This window comes from Meles meles, chromosome 7 (genome assembly GCF_922984935.1).
Source record: "Meles meles chromosome 7, mMelMel3.1 paternal haplotype, whole genome shotgun sequence".
Classification (NCBI taxonomy): Eukaryota; Metazoa; Chordata; class Mammalia; order Carnivora; family Mustelidae; genus Meles; species Meles meles.
Window position 1 is genome coordinate 72894500 of NC_060072.1, and position 21421 is coordinate 72915920.

The 21421-nt window shown below is 37.4% G+C and overlaps 1 protein-coding gene across 8 annotated transcripts in view; it reads left to right on the plus strand.

The window, feature by feature from the left end:
• The window catches only part of ABCC9 (ATP binding cassette subfamily C member 9), a 133785-nt gene that overhangs the window by 49170 nt on the left and 63194 nt on the right, over positions 1 to 21421 (plus strand). For 7 of the 8 annotated variants that reach the window (XM_046012227.1, XM_046012230.1, XM_046012228.1 and 4 more), the window contains 6 exons: positions 3437 to 3545; positions 8201 to 8308; positions 13517 to 13589; positions 14485 to 14590; positions 19647 to 19685; positions 21060 to 21161. In XM_046012227.1, the coding sequence (XP_045868183.1) occupies positions 3437 to 3545; positions 8201 to 8308; positions 13517 to 13589; positions 14485 to 14590; positions 19647 to 19685; positions 21060 to 21161 (537 nt within the window). The remainder of the gene's footprint in view (positions 1 to 3436; positions 3546 to 8200; positions 8309 to 13516; positions 13590 to 14484; positions 14591 to 19646; positions 19686 to 21059; positions 21162 to 21421) is intronic. The other variant, XM_046012235.1, reaches the window with a different exon arrangement.

Below are 21421 nucleotides of genomic sequence, written 5' to 3' on the forward strand. Positions count from 1 at the left end.
CAAAGATTATTTGACCATAGAGTTGAGGGTCCATATCTGGACTCTCCACTCTGTTCCACTGGTCAATGTGTCTGTTTTTATGCCAGTACCACGCTGTCTTGATGATCACAGCTTTGTAGTAAAGCTTGAAATTGGGTAACGTGATGCTGCCAGTTTTGTTTTTGTTTTTCAACATTTCCTTAGCAATTCGGGGTCCCTTCTGATTCCATACAAATTTTAGGATTCTTTGCTCCAGTTCTTTGAAAAATACCGGTGGATTTTGATCGGAATGGCATTAAAAGTATAGATTGCTCTAGGCAGTATAGACATTTTAACAATGTTTATTCTTCTGATCCAAGAGCATGGAACGGTCTTCCATCTTTTTGTGTCTTCTTCAATTTCTTTCATGAGTGTTCTATAGTTCCTCGAGTACAGGTACTTTACCTCTTTGGTTAGGTTTATTCCCAGGTATCTTACACTGTTGGTGGGAATGCAAGTTAGTGCAGCCACTTTGGAGAACAGTGTGGAGATTCCTCAAGAAATTAAGAATAGAGCTTCCCTATGACCCTGCAATTGCACTGCTGGGTATTTACCCCAAAGATACAGATGTAGTGAAAAGAAGAGCCATCTGTACCCCAATGTTTATTGCAGCAGTGGGCAAGGTTGCCAAACTGTGGAAAGAACCAAGATGCCCTTCAACGGATGAATGGATAAGGAAGATGTGGTACATATACACAATGGAGTATTATGCCTCCATCAGAAAGGATGAATACCCAACTTTTGTAGCAACGTGGATGGGACTGGAAGAGCTTATGCTGAGTGAAATAAGTCAAGCAGAGAGAGTCAAGTATCATATGGTCTCACTTATTTGTGGAGCATAACAAAGAACATGGAGGACATGGGGAGATGGAGAGGAGAGGGAGTTGAGGGAAACTGAAGGGGAGATGAACCATGAGAGACTATGGACTCTGAAAAACAACCAGAGGGTTTTGAAGGGGCGGGGGGGTGGGAGGTTGAGGAACCAGGTGGTGGGTAATAGGGAGGGCACGTACTTCATGGAGCACTGGGTGTGGTGCAAAAACAATGAACACTGTTATGTTGAAAATAAACAAATAAAAAAAATAATGAACAAATACCTTCTTTTAAGATAAATAAATGGCCATTATTTCATAAGGCATTTCTAATGTTGACTTTCCAGTGTATATGGTCAGTATCTGCTAACAAAGATGCAAAGAAAGTACACAAAAGGAAGACCTTTCTTTCTTTCTTTTCCTTCCTCCCATCCGTCTTTCCTTCCTCCCTCCCTTCCTTTCTTCCTTCCTTTCCTCTGAAATTCTTTTTAAATAGCAGTAAGATACACATACCATAAAATTTGCCATTTAAACCAGTTTGTGTGTATAGTTCAGTCACATTGAGTACATCTACATTGCTGTGCAACCATCACCACAATCCATTCTGTAACTTCTTCATCTCTACAAATTGGAATCTATATTCATCAAACAATAACAATTTCCCCTCCTCCCAGCCCCTGGAAACCCATTGACTTTCAGTCTCTATGAATTTGACTCTTCTAGTACCTCATAGAGGTAGTGGACTCATACGCTATTTGGGGGTGGGGGTTGTGCCTGGCTTATTTCACTTAGCATAATGTCTTCAAGGTTCATCCATGTTATCATAACTCTATTTTATTGAATCAAGAATTCCAGAATCCTGGTGCAGGTGCTGTTGAAAGCAGAATGGTGATTCCTCAAAAAATTAAACTTAGAATTAGCATATGGTGTAGCAGTTCCACTTCTGGATATATTCCCCCCAAAACTCAAAGTGGCAGGAACTTGAATAGATGTTTGTACACCCAGGTTCGTAGCAGCATTATTCACCATAGCCAAAGAGGGAAAACAACCCAAATGTCCATCAATGGATGAATAAGTAAATAAAATGTAGTATATACAGATGGAGTATTATTCAACCAAAATTCTTCTTAAACCATTATCTTTTTTAGTTCTCTGTAAGTGAAGTTTGGAAGCTAATTAGAGTTGCTGCAGTGGAATTTACTCACCTTTACGTTCCCAGTGACAAGAAGCAGTTTCTATGGCATTTGAGGCCACACACACACACACACACACACGCACGCACATACGAAACAAGCTTTGCAGACCTATTTGGAGGCACTTAACTTTGCGACAGGTTCAAACGAAAAAAAAATATAGTACCTATTTTGTTCCACATCTTTACTTTCCAGTTTCCTACCACAGGTGGTATCTCCCCTGTGGTTGATGCGGCATGGGCCAAGCTAGTTTGCTCACCTTCGGCATCCTAACATGCTAAAAGGAGCATTTCTTTCGCCACTTCACAGAACTTTCTTTAGCATATTCTCTTATTTATAGGAGGATGTTTTCAAATCATATTGTTGTTTCTCTGGTTCTTTTCTTTTGTCCTGATTCTATAACTGGTTTGAAAAAGTTAGAATGGGAAGGGTAGGTGGGCCAAGGAGTCTTGTGCCCTGCCCAAGGAGACCATAAGACAGGACGTTTGCAAACCACTCTTCTAGATCCAGGCTTCTCAAATGGTAATCTGCTTAGGAAGCATTTCTGGATCTTGTGAAAATGAGTATTTTGAGTGAGTAGGTCTTGGGTGGGGCCTGAGAGTCTCTGGTAAACTCCAGGTGATGCTGATGTTATTGGTCCTTTGCCAACACCGAATAGCAACTCTGTAGAGGCCCGTCTTCCTGCCAGGTTCTGAAAATATATGTAGTGTATAGTGCTCAAGCAAAATAGCAGAATGGTCATGGACCCCAGAGCTGTGTGTTAATATGCTAAATGTTTTTAAGCAAGCTATTTAGCTTCTCTATTACTTATTTCCCCTCATTTGTAAAATTAGAATAGTGTGTATTTCCCTCATTGGCATTATTATTATTTTTTAATATTTTATTTATTTGACAGAGAAATCACAACTAGGCAGAGAGAGAGGGGAGCAGGCTCCCTGCCGAGCAGAGAGCCTGATGTGGGGCTCGATCCCAGGATCCTGGGATCATGACCCGAGCCGAAGGCAGAGGTTTTAATCCACTGAGCCACCCAGGTGCTCCCGTTATTATTTTTAACCACTCTGTTTTAAGTTCCTCCTCAACTCCACTGTCTTTGACAAGACACATAATTGCAAAAGAAAAAAAAAAGTGCAAAGAGTTTGGCTGCATTCAAGGAGTGACAAATTGTTCCTGGTTTTCCTGAGACATTTCTAGTTTCAGCACTGAAAGTCCCAGGTCCTGGGAGCCAATCATCCTTGGGCAATTTACTTAGGATGCTTGTTCCTCCCAGCTGAATTCCCAGTTGGTCTTGAAAAATGACTCTCAGAGGTGGCTTGCTCAACGTGATAGTGAGGGAAATGCTTGTTTATTTTCATAGAATTTCGTTGGTGGTGGTTTTATTTTTAACCCCTTTTTTTGTTTTGTTGGTTTTTGCAGTGTTCAAAAGCTGAATGAGTTTCTCTTGAGTGATGAGATTGGTGAGGATAGCTGGCGAACTGGTGAAGGTTCTCTTCCTTTTGAGTCCTGTAAGAAGCACACTGGAGTGGTAAGTGCTTTTTCTTATTATTGAAGCTGTGACTAGGTAACTGGCCCAAGACTGGATGATTCAAATCAGTGTGATTAGAAGAAATTGTAAGCTCCACTTTTAACCTATATAAAGAAAAATTGCCACCTGCTCTACAACAAAGTTCAATAGTCTAAAATGCATAAACAGATGTATAAGGCTTGTCATTAGATATCATCAAAGAAATATCCCAAGAGGGACAGCACATGTTCAACTGAAAAAATTAAAAGGTTTTCTGCCCAAAACTTTATATAATAATAATACTAAGTAAGCTTACCAACTCCCACACCATATTCTTTTAATACCTTTTAGTTGTATTATACTTTTTAGTTTAAAAAGTGCTTTTGATGCATTGTATCTTTTTTTTTAAGATTTTATTTATACATTTGACAGACAGAGATCACAAGTAGGCAGAGAGGCAGGCAGAGAGAGAGAGGAGGAAGCAGGCTCCCCGCGGAGCAGAGAGCCCGATGCGGGGCTCGATCCCAGGACCCTGGGATCATGACCTGAGCGAAAGGCAGAGGCTTTAACCCACTGAGCCACCTAGGCGCCCCTGTATCTTTTAATTCAATACAAATTATACTACCTTATTTTTATCTTCAAACTGAATATATTGAGTTTGTGTATTATGTGGCTTGAGTCAAGTCATAAACTTAGCAGCAGAGCCAGAATTAAAACCTGAGTCTTTTAAGTCCAGAACCAGTTTATTCATCCATTATACAAATATTTACTCAATAGCTACATACAGCCTGGAAACATGTTCAATATTATTTCATCATGTATTACATGTAAGATGACATGTACCATATATTTGCCTGTGTTTCTAGATTTATTGGCTACCCTGTACTTCAGGGATATAGCTGTGAACAAGGCACACAGACTGCTCTTTGTCACAGTTAGCTTTCTTAAGGCAGGAGTCAGATGATAAGTTTAAAAAGTGAGATAATTTCACTTTGGGAAGAAAATAAAATAAGGTACAAGAGAATGACTGGGATATTGGAAGCTAGTGACCATTTCCCAGAAAGGCTACCTCTGAAGAGTTGGCATTTGGGCTGAGACCTGAATAAAGAGTACATACATACCTGTTCAGCAAAGACTGGGGGAAGAATGCAAAGACCCTGAGGTGGGAATGAATTTGTTGTTCTCAAGGAGCAGAGAAACACGCTGGTTGAAGCCTGGTGAAGAACAGAGAGATAAGACAAGGTAAGAACAAGGATTGAGGATCTGGATTGTATTGACATGCAGCAGGAAACCGTAGGAGGGTTTTAAAGTGGGGACTAATAGAATTTTGCTTATCTACCTACCTACCTACCTATCTATACATGAACCTTGAACTTGGGACCCTGAGATCTAGACCTGAGCTGAGATTAAGAGTTGCGTGCTTAATGACTGAGCCACTGGGTTGACAGTAATCCATGGGAACAAGGGTAGAACAGGTAGATCAGTAAAAAGATTATTATAATAACTTGGGCAAGAAATGATGATGTTAGAATTAGTTTTGTGGCAGTTGCAATGGACATCATGAGAAAGTGAGCAGATTCAGTGTACTTTTTTTAAATGTTGAGTTGGTAAAGACTTGCTGATAGACTGGATAGGGTGGCTAAGATGTGGACTGGTCCACCACTAGTGGACTGGTGTTGAGGTAGAATCAAAAGATATATTTGCACATGATAATGTTGAGATATTCATTGACATCTAAGAAGAGAAGTCAGCATTGGAGATGGGGTAAATTTAAGAGGCATTAGCCATTAGATAAGATCACATCACTTTCTTGAAAGGTGTGTCTGAAAAAGTCTAAAGAAAGTCTTTAAAATTAATATGTACATTTCATAACAATAAAATAGATGCTTTTCTAAAGTGGATCATGTTATAATTAATATTATTTGTGTTACTATTAGACAAAAATATGAATGTATTTATTACTTTTGTAACCAAACAAAATTACATGCGCAATTTTCTGACTGGAATTAATTGAGGCTTGGAAAGTCTTTTTACCAGGAAGTCAGTCTATATTAAATTTTTCACTACATCATGTTTAAAACTGCTAAATACAGTTGAGATAAGCACTCAGCTATGTTTAGACCTGCTGTTTTCTTCTGCTTTTCTGTGTTTTACTTTACCCTCAGTTATTTTATTGAGACAGTGTGATTTTGTCTAAGAAGGAGCTACCACTCATGCCTGTATACACTGGGATAACCATGCCTTAAAATGCTGGTTTGCTGTTGTGTGGACATGGATGCAAAGACAAGAATGCATTATAGAGTGTCTATACATTGAGACAGCAGGAAGGTCAACTACTTGATAAGAACCAGCGTTGTCATCCTTTGGATTATAGGAGATTACCGAAGAATTTATTAGGTCATCTTTCAGAAATGTGGGGATGAGCAGAGTGGATGACCTCAAGAATTGGGGATGTAGGAGATTAAGTTTGTGGAGTTAGGGAAATCTGAAGAACTTTTTGTATGGGATGAGGGCTAGAAGAAAAATTGAACCAAGAAAAGGTTTTTGGAAGGAAAAAAGAATCCCCTTCAAATGTATTCAGTATCTTCAGTGTTATTGGAACCAGACTGGACTTCTGATGTCTTTCAGGGTCATTCATCACTGCTGATGGGCCAAACCACAAACGACAAACTTTTTAAAATGGAGTGAAAAAATCTGTGTGTTTGAAAATAACACTAATGGAAACTTCTTCTTGAGAGTTTAAGATGCTATGTATTCTGTAAAAGCTTTGAGTTAAGTGGTTTTGGCTGTAGAATCTCCATGGAGAATTAGTGACATTCTAGAGCCAAAGTCTCTTCAAATTACATCTGTGGAACTCCAACTCAAATCTCTGTCAACACATCTCTTCCTCCCACCCTCTTCTTAGTTTTGTGAAGAACATGACGTCATTCCTTTTGGACCTCTGGGGCAATAGTACTATAGAATTAAAGACTCTAGAAGACAGAGGACTTATGTGAAGGCATAGACCATCTTGTGAGAAAGATACACTTAGCTTGAAGGATACTGACTTTCTACATCTCATGCAACATACTTCCAGGGTCATCTGTGAGATTGTGAAAAGAAAGAACTAAAAATTTCAGGAACAATCTCTCAATTTTTTAAAAGTTAAAATTCGTTCAGTATTTTCTTTCTTTCTTTAATATTTCATTTATTTATTTGACAGAGAGAGAAAGAGCAAGAGAGGGAACACAAGCAGGGGGAGTAGGAGAGGGAGAAGCAGACTTCCCACTGAGCAGGGAGCCCAATGTGGGGCTTGATCCCAGGACACTGGGATCATGAACTGAAGGCAGACGCTTAACAGCTGAGCCACCCAGGCGCCCCATGTTCAGTATTTTCTATGTGACAAAACCAATGTTAGCTCTTCTTAATACCTTTTAAATCTGTGTATTTATTTACACGTAGCCTAGCAATGTACTATTTGATAATTTGATGTTCTGTTGATATAACAATTGATGGAAATTGGAAGGGTAATATCTTATTTGGATTAAATTACTGATTATTTGAGGACATTTCTAATTCCCATAGTAGAAGTCAGTGGATTTTTCAAAAAGCTAAACCTGCAATTCCAGGCCAAAAGAAAAAAAAAATTTCACAATTCTAGACTACTTTGCTTTTATAGGTAATTTAACAGTTTTAAAGTATATTACTACTTAGCCTTCATAAAATCTACAAGGTATTTAAGTAAGACAGATCATTTTTTTTGTTGTTGAAATATTTGGTCACTAGATTCCTGGCACAAATTTTGAGCTTGTAAATTTTGCTATATTAGAGGTTTACAGAGCTGAATTTTCTACCTTCTCTTTAATCATCTGTCTCTACTGCATGATATTGAAGTCAGATTTAGAGGGTAAGAAATTCCTATTTCTATGACCTAACTTAAGTTCCTTTCAAGTAGGGGAAAACTGTCCAACCTCAGCTATCATCCTCTTTATAATGGATACTTTAGTCCTTTGACCAGGAACAATGCTACAACATTTTTGCGAAAGACTAGATCATTCTATTACACTTTCATCAGCATTATATGTTTATATACTTAAGAAACAGTATTTATATATACATATTTGGACCAAAAGTTTCTGAGATCCTTATGCTTTTTCTCACTCACAGTGGATCCTTGGGTGATGTGTAACCCAATCTGAGTTATGTGAGTGTATGAGATTCAAAATCCTCATGATTCAAAGGGTGATCAAAAAGGTACTGTTGGAGCATTTACAATCTCAGTGGCCTTCCAAGTAGATTCTAGTTTAACCTGAGTTAGTCTGCCTGTCTTTTGACACACAGACTAGATATATTTATTGGGAGAGCTGGATGAGGAATATCCAAAACCTAGTTTGGGGCTACACACTTTCAACTCCATCCATTGCAAGTATCACATCTTTGTGTTTTTATTTTTCTAAAGAGACTTGTGAATTAGGTTTAAAATGATAAGCTTAACGCACTTTGTTATTATTTGCCTTTTTTTTTTTTTTTGGAGAAGCCATTGAAAGAATTCAAATATTACATTCACTTTACTTCTTTCTTTTTCTTGGAATTTCAATTGGAGAAGTAGCAATATGAGTTAATGTTCTGTAAAACATCTTTTTTTTTTCGTAGAACATCAACTTGTGTTTTTTTTTTTCCCCCCATTTGGAATGTAGCAGCCGAAAACTATAAACAGGAAGCAGCCTGGAAGATATCACCTGGACAGCTATGAGCAATCAACCCGGCGTCTACGTCCTGTAGAGACCGAGGATATTGCAATAAAGGTTATTTTATTTCCTGGATTCTTGCATGGCTAGAAACATTTATGTTACTATTTTATGGTGAAGTTCTGTAAAAGTGTCCTAAATTGGGTCTTTAAAGTCTCTTTACAGTGATCACCAACCCTCATAACATTTTCAAAAGTGTTCTGATGAATTTCATTGCCAGTTCTGCCTTGCCTTCCGACCACATTTCTTGCTCTAGCAGTTCTGTTTTAATAACTGGAGCATGAACCTTTCTTCTGAATCCGCGTTAGAAGCTAATCTCCAACGTATTTCCTTTCATGCTCTTACGTTCCTCTACCTAGTAAATTGATTTATAGAGAACACCAATATTATAAATACAGGTTTTAAGGAAATAAATCAGATCGTAGTTGTCTTCAACCGGGAGGGGCTTAGGCCAGTGTTGCAAGCATCCCCCCCGCCCCCCACCGGGGGCCAGAGTCCTGGAGATTATCCCTTTTGAAGAAAACTGTGTGGACTGCTGGGGTTAACCAGCAACCTGTGCTGCCCAGGCCAGTTGGAGAGTGGGAGCCTCCACATGGAGGCATGGAGGAGTGTCTTAAAGCTGCCGGCTACTTCCCTCTGTATCTGCCTGACAAAATACTTGGCCCACAGTAGGCACTTAGCAGTTGGAGCAAATGTAGGATTGGCCAGATTAAGCAAATGTTAACCCAACTTCTGCCATTGACTTGATGTGTGACATCTGGGCAAATTACGCTGCCTCTCTGAGATGGTTTGCCCTTCTTAAGGCGGGAATGCTATTTTAGCATGGTTGTTTCGAGGATAAAAAGTGTCACGTGTAAATTTGAAAGAGCTTTAGTGATTCTTAACCATGGCTGTACATTAGGATCCCCAGATAGCTTTTAACAGTGTGTGTGTGAGTGTGTGTGTGTACGAATATGACCCCGGCATCATCAAAGACAATAGTTCTAGTAGTTCCCTAACAATTATAATGTGTGGATAGGATGTAATGTGTGGATAGGATAGGATGTAAAGTACTAGGCTATGACAAAGTCTGGACTGAGAGACGATGAAGGGCCCTCTGTGCTTCGTACTTCCAATTATGCCCACATAACGAGTAATAGACACGTGACTGCAGAAACAGGATCAGTCTTTTTTTTAATTGACATTTTCTATTCAATATAGTAAGAACCTAAAAATATATCTTTCCCATGTGCCTTACTAAATTTGTTTTTATTTTTTATTTTTTATTTTTTTTAAAGATTTTATTTATTTATTTCACAGAGAGAGATCACAGTAGGCAGAGAGGCAGGCAGAGAGAGAGAGAGAGAGGGAAGCAGGCTCCCTGCTGAGCAGAGAGCCTGATGCGGGACTCGATCCCAGGACCCCGAGATCATGACCTGAGCCGAAGGCAGCGGCTTAAACCACTAAGCCACCCAGGCGCCCCAAATTTGTTTTTATTTTGAATGTAAAAAAACAAAACAAAACAAAGCTATCATTTGCTTTTTTAAAGTTGACCTTTCATGCACCAAAACAAAACAAAACAAAACAAAAATGCCACACAAAAAAAGCAAAAACAAAAAACTTGAAAAACTGCTTAGCAATGGGCACTGCAGTTTCAGGCCCACCATCAAGCCTTTAAGTTTTTATTCATGGGGGAAATTCTCAAGTTGGTAATAACTCATTTGTCTTTTTGAAATCTGTATTTTATTGTGAAATTGAACATGCCTCCAGAAAACTACATAAAATATACATGAACCATTTAATGAAAAAGTGAACACTTATGGAACCAGCAGGAAAAGAGCATCGCGGGTTCCCTCCGAAGGTCCTCCCAACACACACATTTGCTGTTCCCTCTCCTATCTCTCCAAGAGACAGTCGCCACCTTGACTTTGATGGTCATCATATCCTTGACAACCCCTGCTATGCATGCCTCCCTAAAAACATATTTTAGTTAAGTTTAAATGTGTGCATGGATATGTGTGCGTCTTGCTTCTTTTGCTCATTATGGATGTCTAGTTAATCCAGATCGTCAAGTGACTTGTTCGTTCTCATGACCAGGTAGCATTTCAATGTATGAATATGCCGAACTTTGTTCTACTTTTGATGGGCTTTTGGCTATTTTCCCATTTGGGGCTATTGTGAACAACTGCCGGGTCATGGGGTCTGTACATCCTCCCCTTTCCCAGATAACGGGAAACTGTTTCCCCAAGTGGTTGTGCCAATGGACACTTTCACCAAGGGCTGTTGAGAAGGTCTGTTGCTCTGCGTCTTCACCAGGGTTTCCAGTATTTTGCCAAAGTTTGTATCATGAGAAGGTGCCGTTGTAGCTTGTGGTTTTTTTTGCTTTTATTTACTTTTCTGATTTCTACTGAGGTTGAGCATCTTTTCATATACCTTGGCCATGTGGGTTTCGATTTCCTCTTTTGTGACTTGCCAGCTTATTGGTTCCCTCCCCCTTTAAAAAATGCTGAGGACTACTTCTTTATACTTTATACTTCAGCTGTTTTGGCAGTTAAATGTTACAGAACTCTTCTTCCATTTAAAGCTTGGCTTTATCATATCAGAAGTTGTTAATTTTAGTGTAGTCTGGTTTATATAACTTTTTCCTTATGACTGATTTTTTTTTTGTCTCATTTAAGAAAACTTTCCCTACCAGAGGTCAAGAAGATGATTTATATTAGCGCCTAAAGTCTTTGAAGCTACACATTTCACTTTCAGCTCTGGAATCGACCTAGGATCCCTCTTTGTGTTTGGTATGAAGTAGGGATGTGATATAGTGAGGAAATCAGGAACAAATAATTTTGGTTGAAATTTAGTGGTAGGAAATTTAGTGGCAGTAACTTTACTACATTCCACAGTGAGTCAGTAAGGTCTGATTTACTTTCTTATATGACATCCTGTTGTCCCAGTCCTTTATACTGGTCACTGTCCTCCCCCTACCCACCGACAGTCAGTGTAGTCTTGTCCACACTTCAGGGATCTTTATGTCTGGACTGATTGGTTGCCTCTATTTATTTTTTTTCCATTGGTTTCTCTCTCAGATTCCACTGTTATGATCATTATAACTTTCTAATAAACGCTGATATATTTTAGGACAAGTTCTTATATGTTATTGTTTTTCTTCTAAAATATCTTAGCTCTTCTTGTCCCTTTTGTGGGAAAGAGGCCTAGGTGCTTCAGGACTTAACAGCTCTAAATTTGTCCTTTTTTTAATATTTGGACTTGGTATTTCCTTATTCCTTGTTTTAATGATCATCTTTACAAACTACGTTTTATTCAGCATTTTTACTTATTTTTAGCAGGAGGAAATGGACAATGGTTTGTGTAATGTCCTGCCTTTAATTTTTAAAAATTATTTAATCGAAGTAAAATGCATATAGCATAAAATTAATTTTAAACTCTGTACTGTTTCAGGCATGGACACTGACAACAGAACGCTACCTGCAGCTCTCTCAGGCCTCACCTTTGCTGACATTGCTTTTTAACCTTACCGGGAGAGACCTTCAGCAACTTAAGCCCCTTCTTTTCCCCTCAGTCTTCTAGCACTTTCCATAATCAATCCAACATCATGCCTGCGACACTCCTAAAACAGACCACCAAACACTATGGAAGAAAGATGCAATGGGCCCGTTGGCAAAGCCACACATTTAGTATCTCCCCACTCCGCTGCCCCTCAGTAGTTCCTGGCGATCCTCTGCATGCCTCCCGTCAGCATGTTTCCACAGCCTCCCACGGCTCTTCTGCTTTCAGCACGGTCTTCTCACCTCCTTCCATGTCCCCTTTGACCTCTTCTCTCTGCAGATACGCTTCACTCCCAGTTCACTGAAAACACAAATTATCCAGGAGGGCCTGTCTCAGTTCCACACTGGCCTGCTTCCAAACCCAGGCATATTTGCAGCACTTTGCGCCTCAGAGAAACAGGGCTCCTCAGGCTGTTTAATTTCTTGCAGCATCATTTGTCAGTTAGCCACAGTATCGTAAACCTCTGACCCAGCCAGCTTTAGTCTTTATTTCCCAGAACATGTTTCATAGTTTCCTGATCTGTGCCTATTTGTATATGTAGGTCTTTACCCCCAAATGCCTTCATTGTAATTCAATATATTTTCCCAAACTAGCTCAAAGACCTCCTCTTCCAAAAAAAATTTTTAAACCCCATCTCAGACATCAATGTTTTTCTTTTTGAAATGTGAATGGTTTTCCTTTTGTTCCACTTAGTGTCTGCCCATCCCCTCTATTTGTTACTCAGCTCACACTGTCTGGCACTATACTTGCTCCTGTCCATGGTCTATCTACTCAGCTGGCTGCAACTCCAAGCAAGCAGGGAGGAGACGTTGTACCTTCTTTGTAGCCTACATCCATATGAATGCAACCCCTCACACAGAGTGGGTGCTCAACAAATATTTGTAAAGCAATCGGAAATGCAGCCCTTCCATGCCACCCTCCTCCGAGGACTAATCTCATGTGCATCTATGCGATGGATATTACTCAATGTCCTGCATTTTACAGGCTAGAGAAAACTTACGTGGAAAATTGCAATCTTGTCTTTTCAAGCAACCTCAGTCCTTTGGTTCTGTTTGTACCTCTTTTGTTTCCCATTTTTGTAACTATTTAAACTATCAAATCTACTTCATGCCTGTTAGATTGCTTTGGATGACTGCAGGTCTTGTGATCTTTGCTGGTTGTTGAGGGTTTATCCCACCAATAAATGTTACCTCACTTTTGTGCTTTATTTCTCTCTTCCTTTTACTCTTTGTTTTAACTTCATTGAATAGAGATTAATCCACACAGTTCAGGAAACTCCTTTATTACAAAAATTTCCTCCTTGGTAACAGTCATTTTGTTGGAATCATTTGTCATTATTTCCACTCTATAACTTACATTACCAGAATTCTGGGAATTGCCTAGCAGTGAGAAAGTAATCAATTAAAAAATATTTGGGATGAATGTTGTTTAAGAATGCTCTCATGTAAATGATCTAGCAATCCCAAATTCTCAGAGAAAATTGTAATTTTCCTCCTATTCATAATATCACTAATTCAAAGACCCTCCTTTCACTTCCATTCTTTTTTGTTCTTCATTTATACCTCTCAATAGCTAAAACTATAAATTAGAATTTCACCACTATGTGTTCTACCTTGTACTGAAAGTCTTTCAGTGTTCTAAAGAGAAAATGCTTTTAATTGGAATTATTCTCTAACACAAAATATATACACGGTTTTATAATTTAATTTATGCATTCTTTTCTAGGTCACAAATGGCTACTTTTCATGGGGCAGTGGTTTAGCTACATTATCCAATATAGATATTCGAATTCCAACAGGTAAGTCATTTGTTACTCAGTTTTTAAATTGTTAATTACCAAAACCATGGATATCCAAGATAATTGATCTTAACAACAACAACAAAAGACTTTTTAAACATAATAAACATTATCTGTAGTTGTTTTTTTGCACCATGTAGCTCACAAGCCACTGTATCATTGTGGAAATGGCTGGAAATGCTTTTAACTACAGAGTATGTAGACGTTGGATAAGTTATCTACTGTCCAAATAAGCTGTTATCAGCTCATTTGCTGATTTGTCCATTTAAATAATGGGATAGTTGATTTTTTGTTCTGTTTGAGAAAGGATTTAAAGAAAGACCATATAAGAGAATTATTTTCTATCCTGGAAGACAACCAAAGTTTTCAAGATATTTAAGGCTCAAATGCTCAATAATTTTTATTTAAAATGTCTAGGTAATTGAATAAACATTCATTTTTGAGCTGGCCTGATAGAAAATAGGTTGGTATTTTTCTATTTTACATGCATATCAAAGCCTGAAATTAGAGAAGGTGTCTTAATGCCAGCCTAAATCCCTTTCATTCCAATTATCAATTTGAGTCAAAACTGCCTTCTCCTGAATGAATTGAATAATAAAATTAAAATTAATTGAGATTATTTAGCCAAATATTTCATTGCTCTCTTCATTAATCTCAACTATTCTCTTAGTTGGAAACAGTAAAGCAAGACCTATTATCTTTTAAATTTTCTCTCCATTTTCAAAAAAACCTTGTGTATCAGAGAAAGGAGCTATGTCAAATAAATACCTTATTGCTGGAGACCAAAAGTGGGCCATTGATTTTGAAACATCAGCCTTTCTAAATGTATTTTGGTTTTGTTTTACTAAGAGGATTCCATGTCCTCCTGTTCTTAACCTTGTTTTAATTTCCCTAGGTCAGTTGACCATGATTGTGGGCCAAGTAGGATGTGGGAAGTCTTCTCTTCTCCTTGCTATCCTTGGTGAGATGCAGACACTGGAAGGCAAAGTCCACTGGAGCAAGTATGTGTATTTTTAATTGGTTTCTATTGTTCTTCCATACACCTGATGCTCTTCCAAGGGAAGATCCAAATGATAATCCAAAGGAAGAAATTAGACCAATAGATTCCTAGGTTAGAAATCTGAGAATCCCCTCAGAAGTAGATACAACTTTTTAGTGGAAAACTTAAATGTCATAAATTAAAAATTGCAAAACAGTTTCTCACAGAGGTTTAAAGTGACATAAACTAGAATGATTGGGATTGTAAAGATCGATTTTCAAAGTTAAATGGTAACATTCAAAGAAATAATTTGAAAATTCATCCTGGATAAAAGAAGTTTTGGAAAACTGACATTATTCAGAAAGCTTAAATGCAAACAGAACCATAATGGTTCAGTGTTCAGTGAAGAAATACCAAATAATCTTTTCCAAAATCTTCATAAGGGGCTGAGAAACCAGCCATTTCTTTTCACAGTCAATTTAAAATAGACACTAGAAAGATCTAGTAAGATAGATATGGGTAGGTCAGAGTGGTATGGAAAAAGAAGATATCTAGCATGGGCTTTCTTCTGAATATTTGAACAGTTGGCTTGGGGTCTTCAAATCACATTGCAATAATAAAGTGACTCAGAACCATAATATTATATAATTGTATGATAATGAGTTAATCCTATTTATTTAATTCAGCCTACCTGGTAGATTCCCCATAAGTGTATGAAGCTTATCTAAGAAATTGGATTGTAGACTAGTGGTTCTCATCCACGTGTGATTTTGCTCCCAGTGAGTTGTCATACTGGGGAATAGGTTGCTTTTGATCTCATTGATATAGGCTATAGTTGCTTCTAAATAAATAAATAATAAATAAATAAATAAATAATAAATATTCTAAATAAAGCAGGGAAGGCCACAAGGAAGTAAGAAAATAATTCCATAAGTAATTATTTGGTTAAACTTCTATAAATACCAGGAAGAAGTAGTACAGGATTTTAAAAGAACAAATAATAAGTAACCCAACTGACTTGAGTCTGTGGGATCAACAAGGCTTTTTTAGGAGAATGCATAAATGAGTGATACTTGCTTATATTTTAAGGATAAACCAAAATTAATGAATCAAAAAAGTAAGGAGCTATAATATAAGTGGAGATCGAAGGTGGGGAAGAATATTCTAATTCTTCTTCAGTCTTTCCGTGGTCTGCTGTAGTGTCCTCTTCCTTTACATGGCCCTTAATTTGTCTTTGACTTCAGTTCTTCTCTAAGTATTTACAGCATAGCAATGTACATTTCTGGCCAAGATCTTTCTTCTGAAGACCTAATAGCTCCTCCAAAAAGTCTTGTATAAGCTGCATATTGAGCACATCCAAACCGAGCTCATAAACATCATACGTCCAATACCTCCTTCTCTTGTATCTTGGCAGGGTGTGTCCCCACCCACTGAAATCAGTTGGTACTTGCCCAACTCAGAGCTCAAAGGTTCAACCTAGATTCTTCTCTCTCTCCATTGCCCGCAAAATCTAACCAGTTACTTTCCTTCTGTCTGTCCTTAACATTCTTATGCCTTTATATACTTTATATTTACATATATTATATTATATTATATACTTTAATTTGCCTAGTTCAGGAGAACTGGATATGTGAACTATTCACTGCAATAACTCCCTCACCTTTTTTCATACTGTTATGAGATGTATCTTTCTGACACGAAAATCTAGTCCCCTCTTGCCTATAATTTTTTTTTTAATTGACTGGCTAAAGCATACAAGAAATAGTCCAAAGACCTTTCTATACTATACCAGGAGCTTTCATGATCTGGTCCCTGTCTAATTTCTTAGCTTGTACCCTGCCATCCCCCTACCCTTACTATTGTGCTCTAGTAACCGAATTGCAGACGCGCACACGTCCTCTGCAGTGCCCTTCCTTAGATCATTAGACTCACTTTTTTTCTAGCGTCACCTCAGATATTTTCTCTTTGACAAAGCCTTCTCTTATTCTTCTAGGTAGATTGAAATGTACCTTATCTCCTGGTCCTCTGTGTTTTGTTTAAGTAACTTATGTGTATGGTCTCCTTAGTAGACTGAGATACCCTATATCCAAAGCATGTTGTCTTTCTCTTTATCTGTTTCACATCTAGTCCAGCCCCTGGCTCTTTTCTATTCTTATTTGTGGGAAAACAGCACTCGTGCATCTCTGTCTCTATCTCTATCTCAATCCTGTCTCTGCCTATCTTTCTAATCTCAACCTACAGCCCCCTCCAGCTACTACTCTAGCCCCTTCTTTTTGTAGATAAAAACAAAAACAAAAACAGAAACAAAAAACCCTTCATTTGTGCTTTCTATTCCTCTTACTCTCTTCTTTCCTTAGCCCACTGCACTCTGGTTTCTATCTCTGTCACTCCACTGAAGCTATTGAGTCCATCAGTGGCTCCTAGTTTTTAAAATTCATTGGGCATTTTTGGATCATTATATTACTTGATCTCCTGGCCACTTGACATTGTTGCCCATACCTTTTCCTTCAACAGGCCTCCTTGCTTAGTTTCTACTCATGGCTGAATTTACCTTAGAGCATTTGCCTGCTCCTCTTGGTCTTTTCTCCAGGTTTCTCTTCCTCAGCCATTTATTAAATAGTGCTGTTTTTCAGGTTCTGGCTTTGTTGCCTTCATTTCTGCCTCTGTATATACTCACCAGGCAATCAGATAGCTTCCTATGATTTTAGTTTCCTCTATCTGGTCTTGTACCCGTGTTCTATTATGAAACAAGCTATAATTGTTGGAAGTCATTTATTGAATTTTCATTAATTAAGGATGGAATCCAAAGCCCTTGATATCTAAGGCAAGTTTTAGGAGGGAAAGTCACCACCAAGTCTTCATTTGTTTACCAGCTATCTCTTCCGAGCTTCACATTCTGCTTCCTAGCTGTGGTCATTCAGATATCCCTTGGGTACCTCAAACAGAATGTGTCTGATATTGAATTTGCTATCTTCCCCCAACATATGCACTTCCTCATCTGTGTTTTCTGTCCACAACTTCTTCCTCTCCTGCATCCCCTCCCACCTTGTCAGTCACATAATCCTAGGTATCTGTGAAGGTGTCCACTTCTCTTCATTCATTCACCATTACTCTAATTCAAAGCACTGCCTTCGTATCTCCATTACTGGCCACTTCCAGTGGTCTCTCTGTCAGTCTAGTCTTGGTCCTCCAATTCATTTGGTACATTCTGCAATCAGAGTGATATTTCTAAACTGAACCTGTCTCACCCCCTCTTGTTTAAACCCTTTCATCATTTTTCTGTTCTGAAGACAAATTCAGAAACTCTGAAAATGGTTTACAAGCCCCTTTGCTCTCTGGCTGTGCATGCTTCTTACGTTCATTACATACTTTTCTTCACTTGCCATTTACACCCCCATTATAGTCATGCCGAATTTATATCAATTCCTCATAAGGCCAGGATAACTCAAGGCCATCCAGTATGTGTTTTAATAGGTTTAAAATACTCTTCATCTTTACTTCATCTACCCCACTCTTGGGAGGTGAACAGTAAATACTTCAAAATTGATATTGAATAAATATAGTTGGAATTTAATGAATAGTAATTGAAAAAATTGATGCTTTCCAAATTCATATGTCCAATTTGGGCTGACATTTTCAAACATCTGGTGAGCATTTTCATGATTCTAATTGGCACTTCTGGCTGAATGGCCATTAGGCAAATTAATGCATTAATTTCTGTCATACACCTGCTTCTCTTCATCTGTTTTCCATCTTGCTCAAATTGAGGTCATTCATTAGCTTTTCACCATTAAAAAAATCAAATTTCTTGATATCTAAAGCATATTATGTGGAACTATCACTTAGGGGAAATTGTATTTTTTGTGTATGTGTGAGCAAATTAAGTCAGGGAATAATCACTATTGAGAGGGAATTTATTAGTCTGAGAGAGTTGTTTCCTACCTCCATTAACCATACCAAGATGTTATTAACAATATGCATGTGTGAAAATCTTATCGTTAGTAGATCAATGCTAAACATCACCAGATTCCTTCACATATATATACTTTCTTCACAAAAGCATATGATGCTTTCCAAAGCCAAATCAGATCTATTTTGGGGATTCCACTGGAATTTAATTTTGTGTGTAGTTTTAGAATTCAGGTCTTTCAGAAGAATGGAATTCAATTGCATTATTAAAAATCAGAACAATAAAATGAACAGGTCCTCAGGTGTTTTTCCCCCATAACATAGACATAACTAAATGTTTTTATTTTTTTATAACTAAATGTTTTTAGACAAGCATCTCTTTGTACATGAATCATATCAAACAATAATTAAACCCAAATGTTGTACTTTGACCTTTATACACGTCTGTTTTTCTCACCAGTTCCTTAAGGGCCAGGCTGTGTCTAAATCTTTTAAGTTTAGAGCCCCCCAAATGTTCTTCCTTTCATGTTGTAGGGTAGTTAATTAGGAATTTAAATAGATTAAATTTGAATTTTAGGGGTACCTGGGTGGCTCAATCCGTTAAGCAGCTGCCTTCAGCTCACGTCATGATCCCAGGTTCCCTGGATCGAGCCCTGCATGGGGAATCCCTGCTCAGTGGGGAGCCTGCTTCTCCCTCTTCCTCTGCCCCTTCTCCTGCTTGTGCTCTTTCTCAAGTAAATAAGTAAAATCTTTAATATAATAATAATAATAAACTTGAATTTTAAAGGTAGGGAGGCTTTGGAGATACCAAATCCTTATATAAACTAGGAAACTATTCTAGGAAGATTACAAAAATTTATATAGCTAGTTGGAACAGAGTTGGGGTAGAACCCAGATCACTGTATGAACCCAGATTTTGTATGTAATAGGACAGTGCTGTCTATCTTTTGGAAGCATACTAATTATTTCCTAGCTGATGAAGACATAAAAAAAAATTATCATCTGTCTGATTTGTCTTTAAAATAATGTCAAAACCCATTTGGGAAAGAAACATTAGTTATTTAATATGATTTGTATTTATTTTATTTCTTACCAGATATATGCACAGATTCACTCTATATTTATATTTATATTTCATAATTAATGAACATTGTTTGCCATACTTGCAGTGTAAATGAATCTGAACCTTCTTTTGAAGCAACCAGAAGGTATTATTTCTACTTTAATCTGCATTTAATAAAAAATAACTTTCTTTCTCAGACTTCATTTAATAATCTCTTACTCCTAGTCATTTTATTCATTCTGATAGCGAATGAAGTTTTTATTAAAATGTGCCAACATGTTTCCAATAGCAGTGGTTCCCAACATTTATAGGCTGCTAAAAAAAATTAACTTGTCAAACAAAATGGCCCATTGTGTCAATGATTTTCTTCTCCATGAGTCACAGAGGTCTCAACTTTGGCTGAAACGCACTCAAACTGTTCTTAGCAAATTGGTTTTGGGACTTCATGAAATAAAAAAGCAAGACTATATATATTGTTTATGAGTTAAACAATGATGGGATCTGTCCCTAAGCTAGAGATGGGAAGACTGGGAGCGGGGAAGGGAAGCAGACATGTCAGAAGTTGGGAACCACTGTTTTACTACACATATGGTTATCTAAGAGACTACTAGCATACTGTATATCATCAGGTCTTTTAAACTCCCAAGACATAATGTTTTAGGATGATTACTGAGCATTTCTAATTATTCCTTTTCTTAACCTTACTGTCTTTTAACCTTGATTCCTTAATTACTACTTACAGACCATGAACTAACTGTGAATTTTTGACTTTTAAGCTGTTCCCTTTCCTACCCCAATCCCATTGTCTTCTTTATCTTCAACTCACATGTATTTTCCTGGTTATTGCAAATTAAAGTCTGATGTGTAGACATCTGGTAGAATTTGCAAGTGAAAAAAAAATGGGGGAGGAGGAAGAGGTTACAAATTTTTAAAAAATAAACTATTTCAATATGTTTTGAAATATGTAGTTTTTAAATGTGTAGTTATTTCAATATTGAAGTATATCCTCAATATATTATGCTTTGTTTTGAAATAATTAAATATTATCTAATAACAAAATATGTTAACATGATTAAGCCACAGACACAGTACCAATTCATGTCTTTTTCTAAGGTCTGCATATAAAATTAATAGTTACATAAAGTGCTTTTAGTAAAAAGTAAAATATCTGTGGCTATCAGAGAGAGCGTGTTGTTATTGATCTTTTAATTATTTTAAAAATTACACTCAATTTAGAAAGTAGATTTTCAATTTATTTAAACACTTCTTTAGCATAGCAAAATCAAATTTTGCACATTGGGAGACATTTTGATTAAATTCAAATCCTTTTAATTTAGGTGAAATACTTAACCATTAAATAATAAGGTTGGTGGTTATTAAAATGTTCTTTCTTGAAAGTTTTCCATTTCTGTGTCTGAGATATTTTACCAACTTCCATGTTCCTTAGTTTTACCAAAATACACACAGCACAACACCCTTATATAATTTTGGGGTATTGTTTTTCTTTTTCATTTTCTAGTAGGAACAGGTATTCTGTGGCGTATGCGGCTCAAAAGCCTTGGCTATTAAATGCTACAGTAGAAGAAAATATCACCTTTGGAAGTCCTTTCAACAAACAGAGGTAATTTTGAATGTATAAAATTTAGAATGAAAATGAGCAACTATTTCTAATCTTTATGTTTGGTCCATGGTTTCTGGAACGTTTATAGCCATGACTTCCTTTTTTCCCTGGTTGCATCCTTCCACCCCCACTGTAAGGCCTTCTGAGTCAACTTTTTAAAGAGAAATCTTACTGGAAGTCTCAGCCCATCCTATACATTTATTGAGAACAACTTGTACACCAAAACTAAACAGCTGAATTGGAATTGGTGGCGCGGGGCA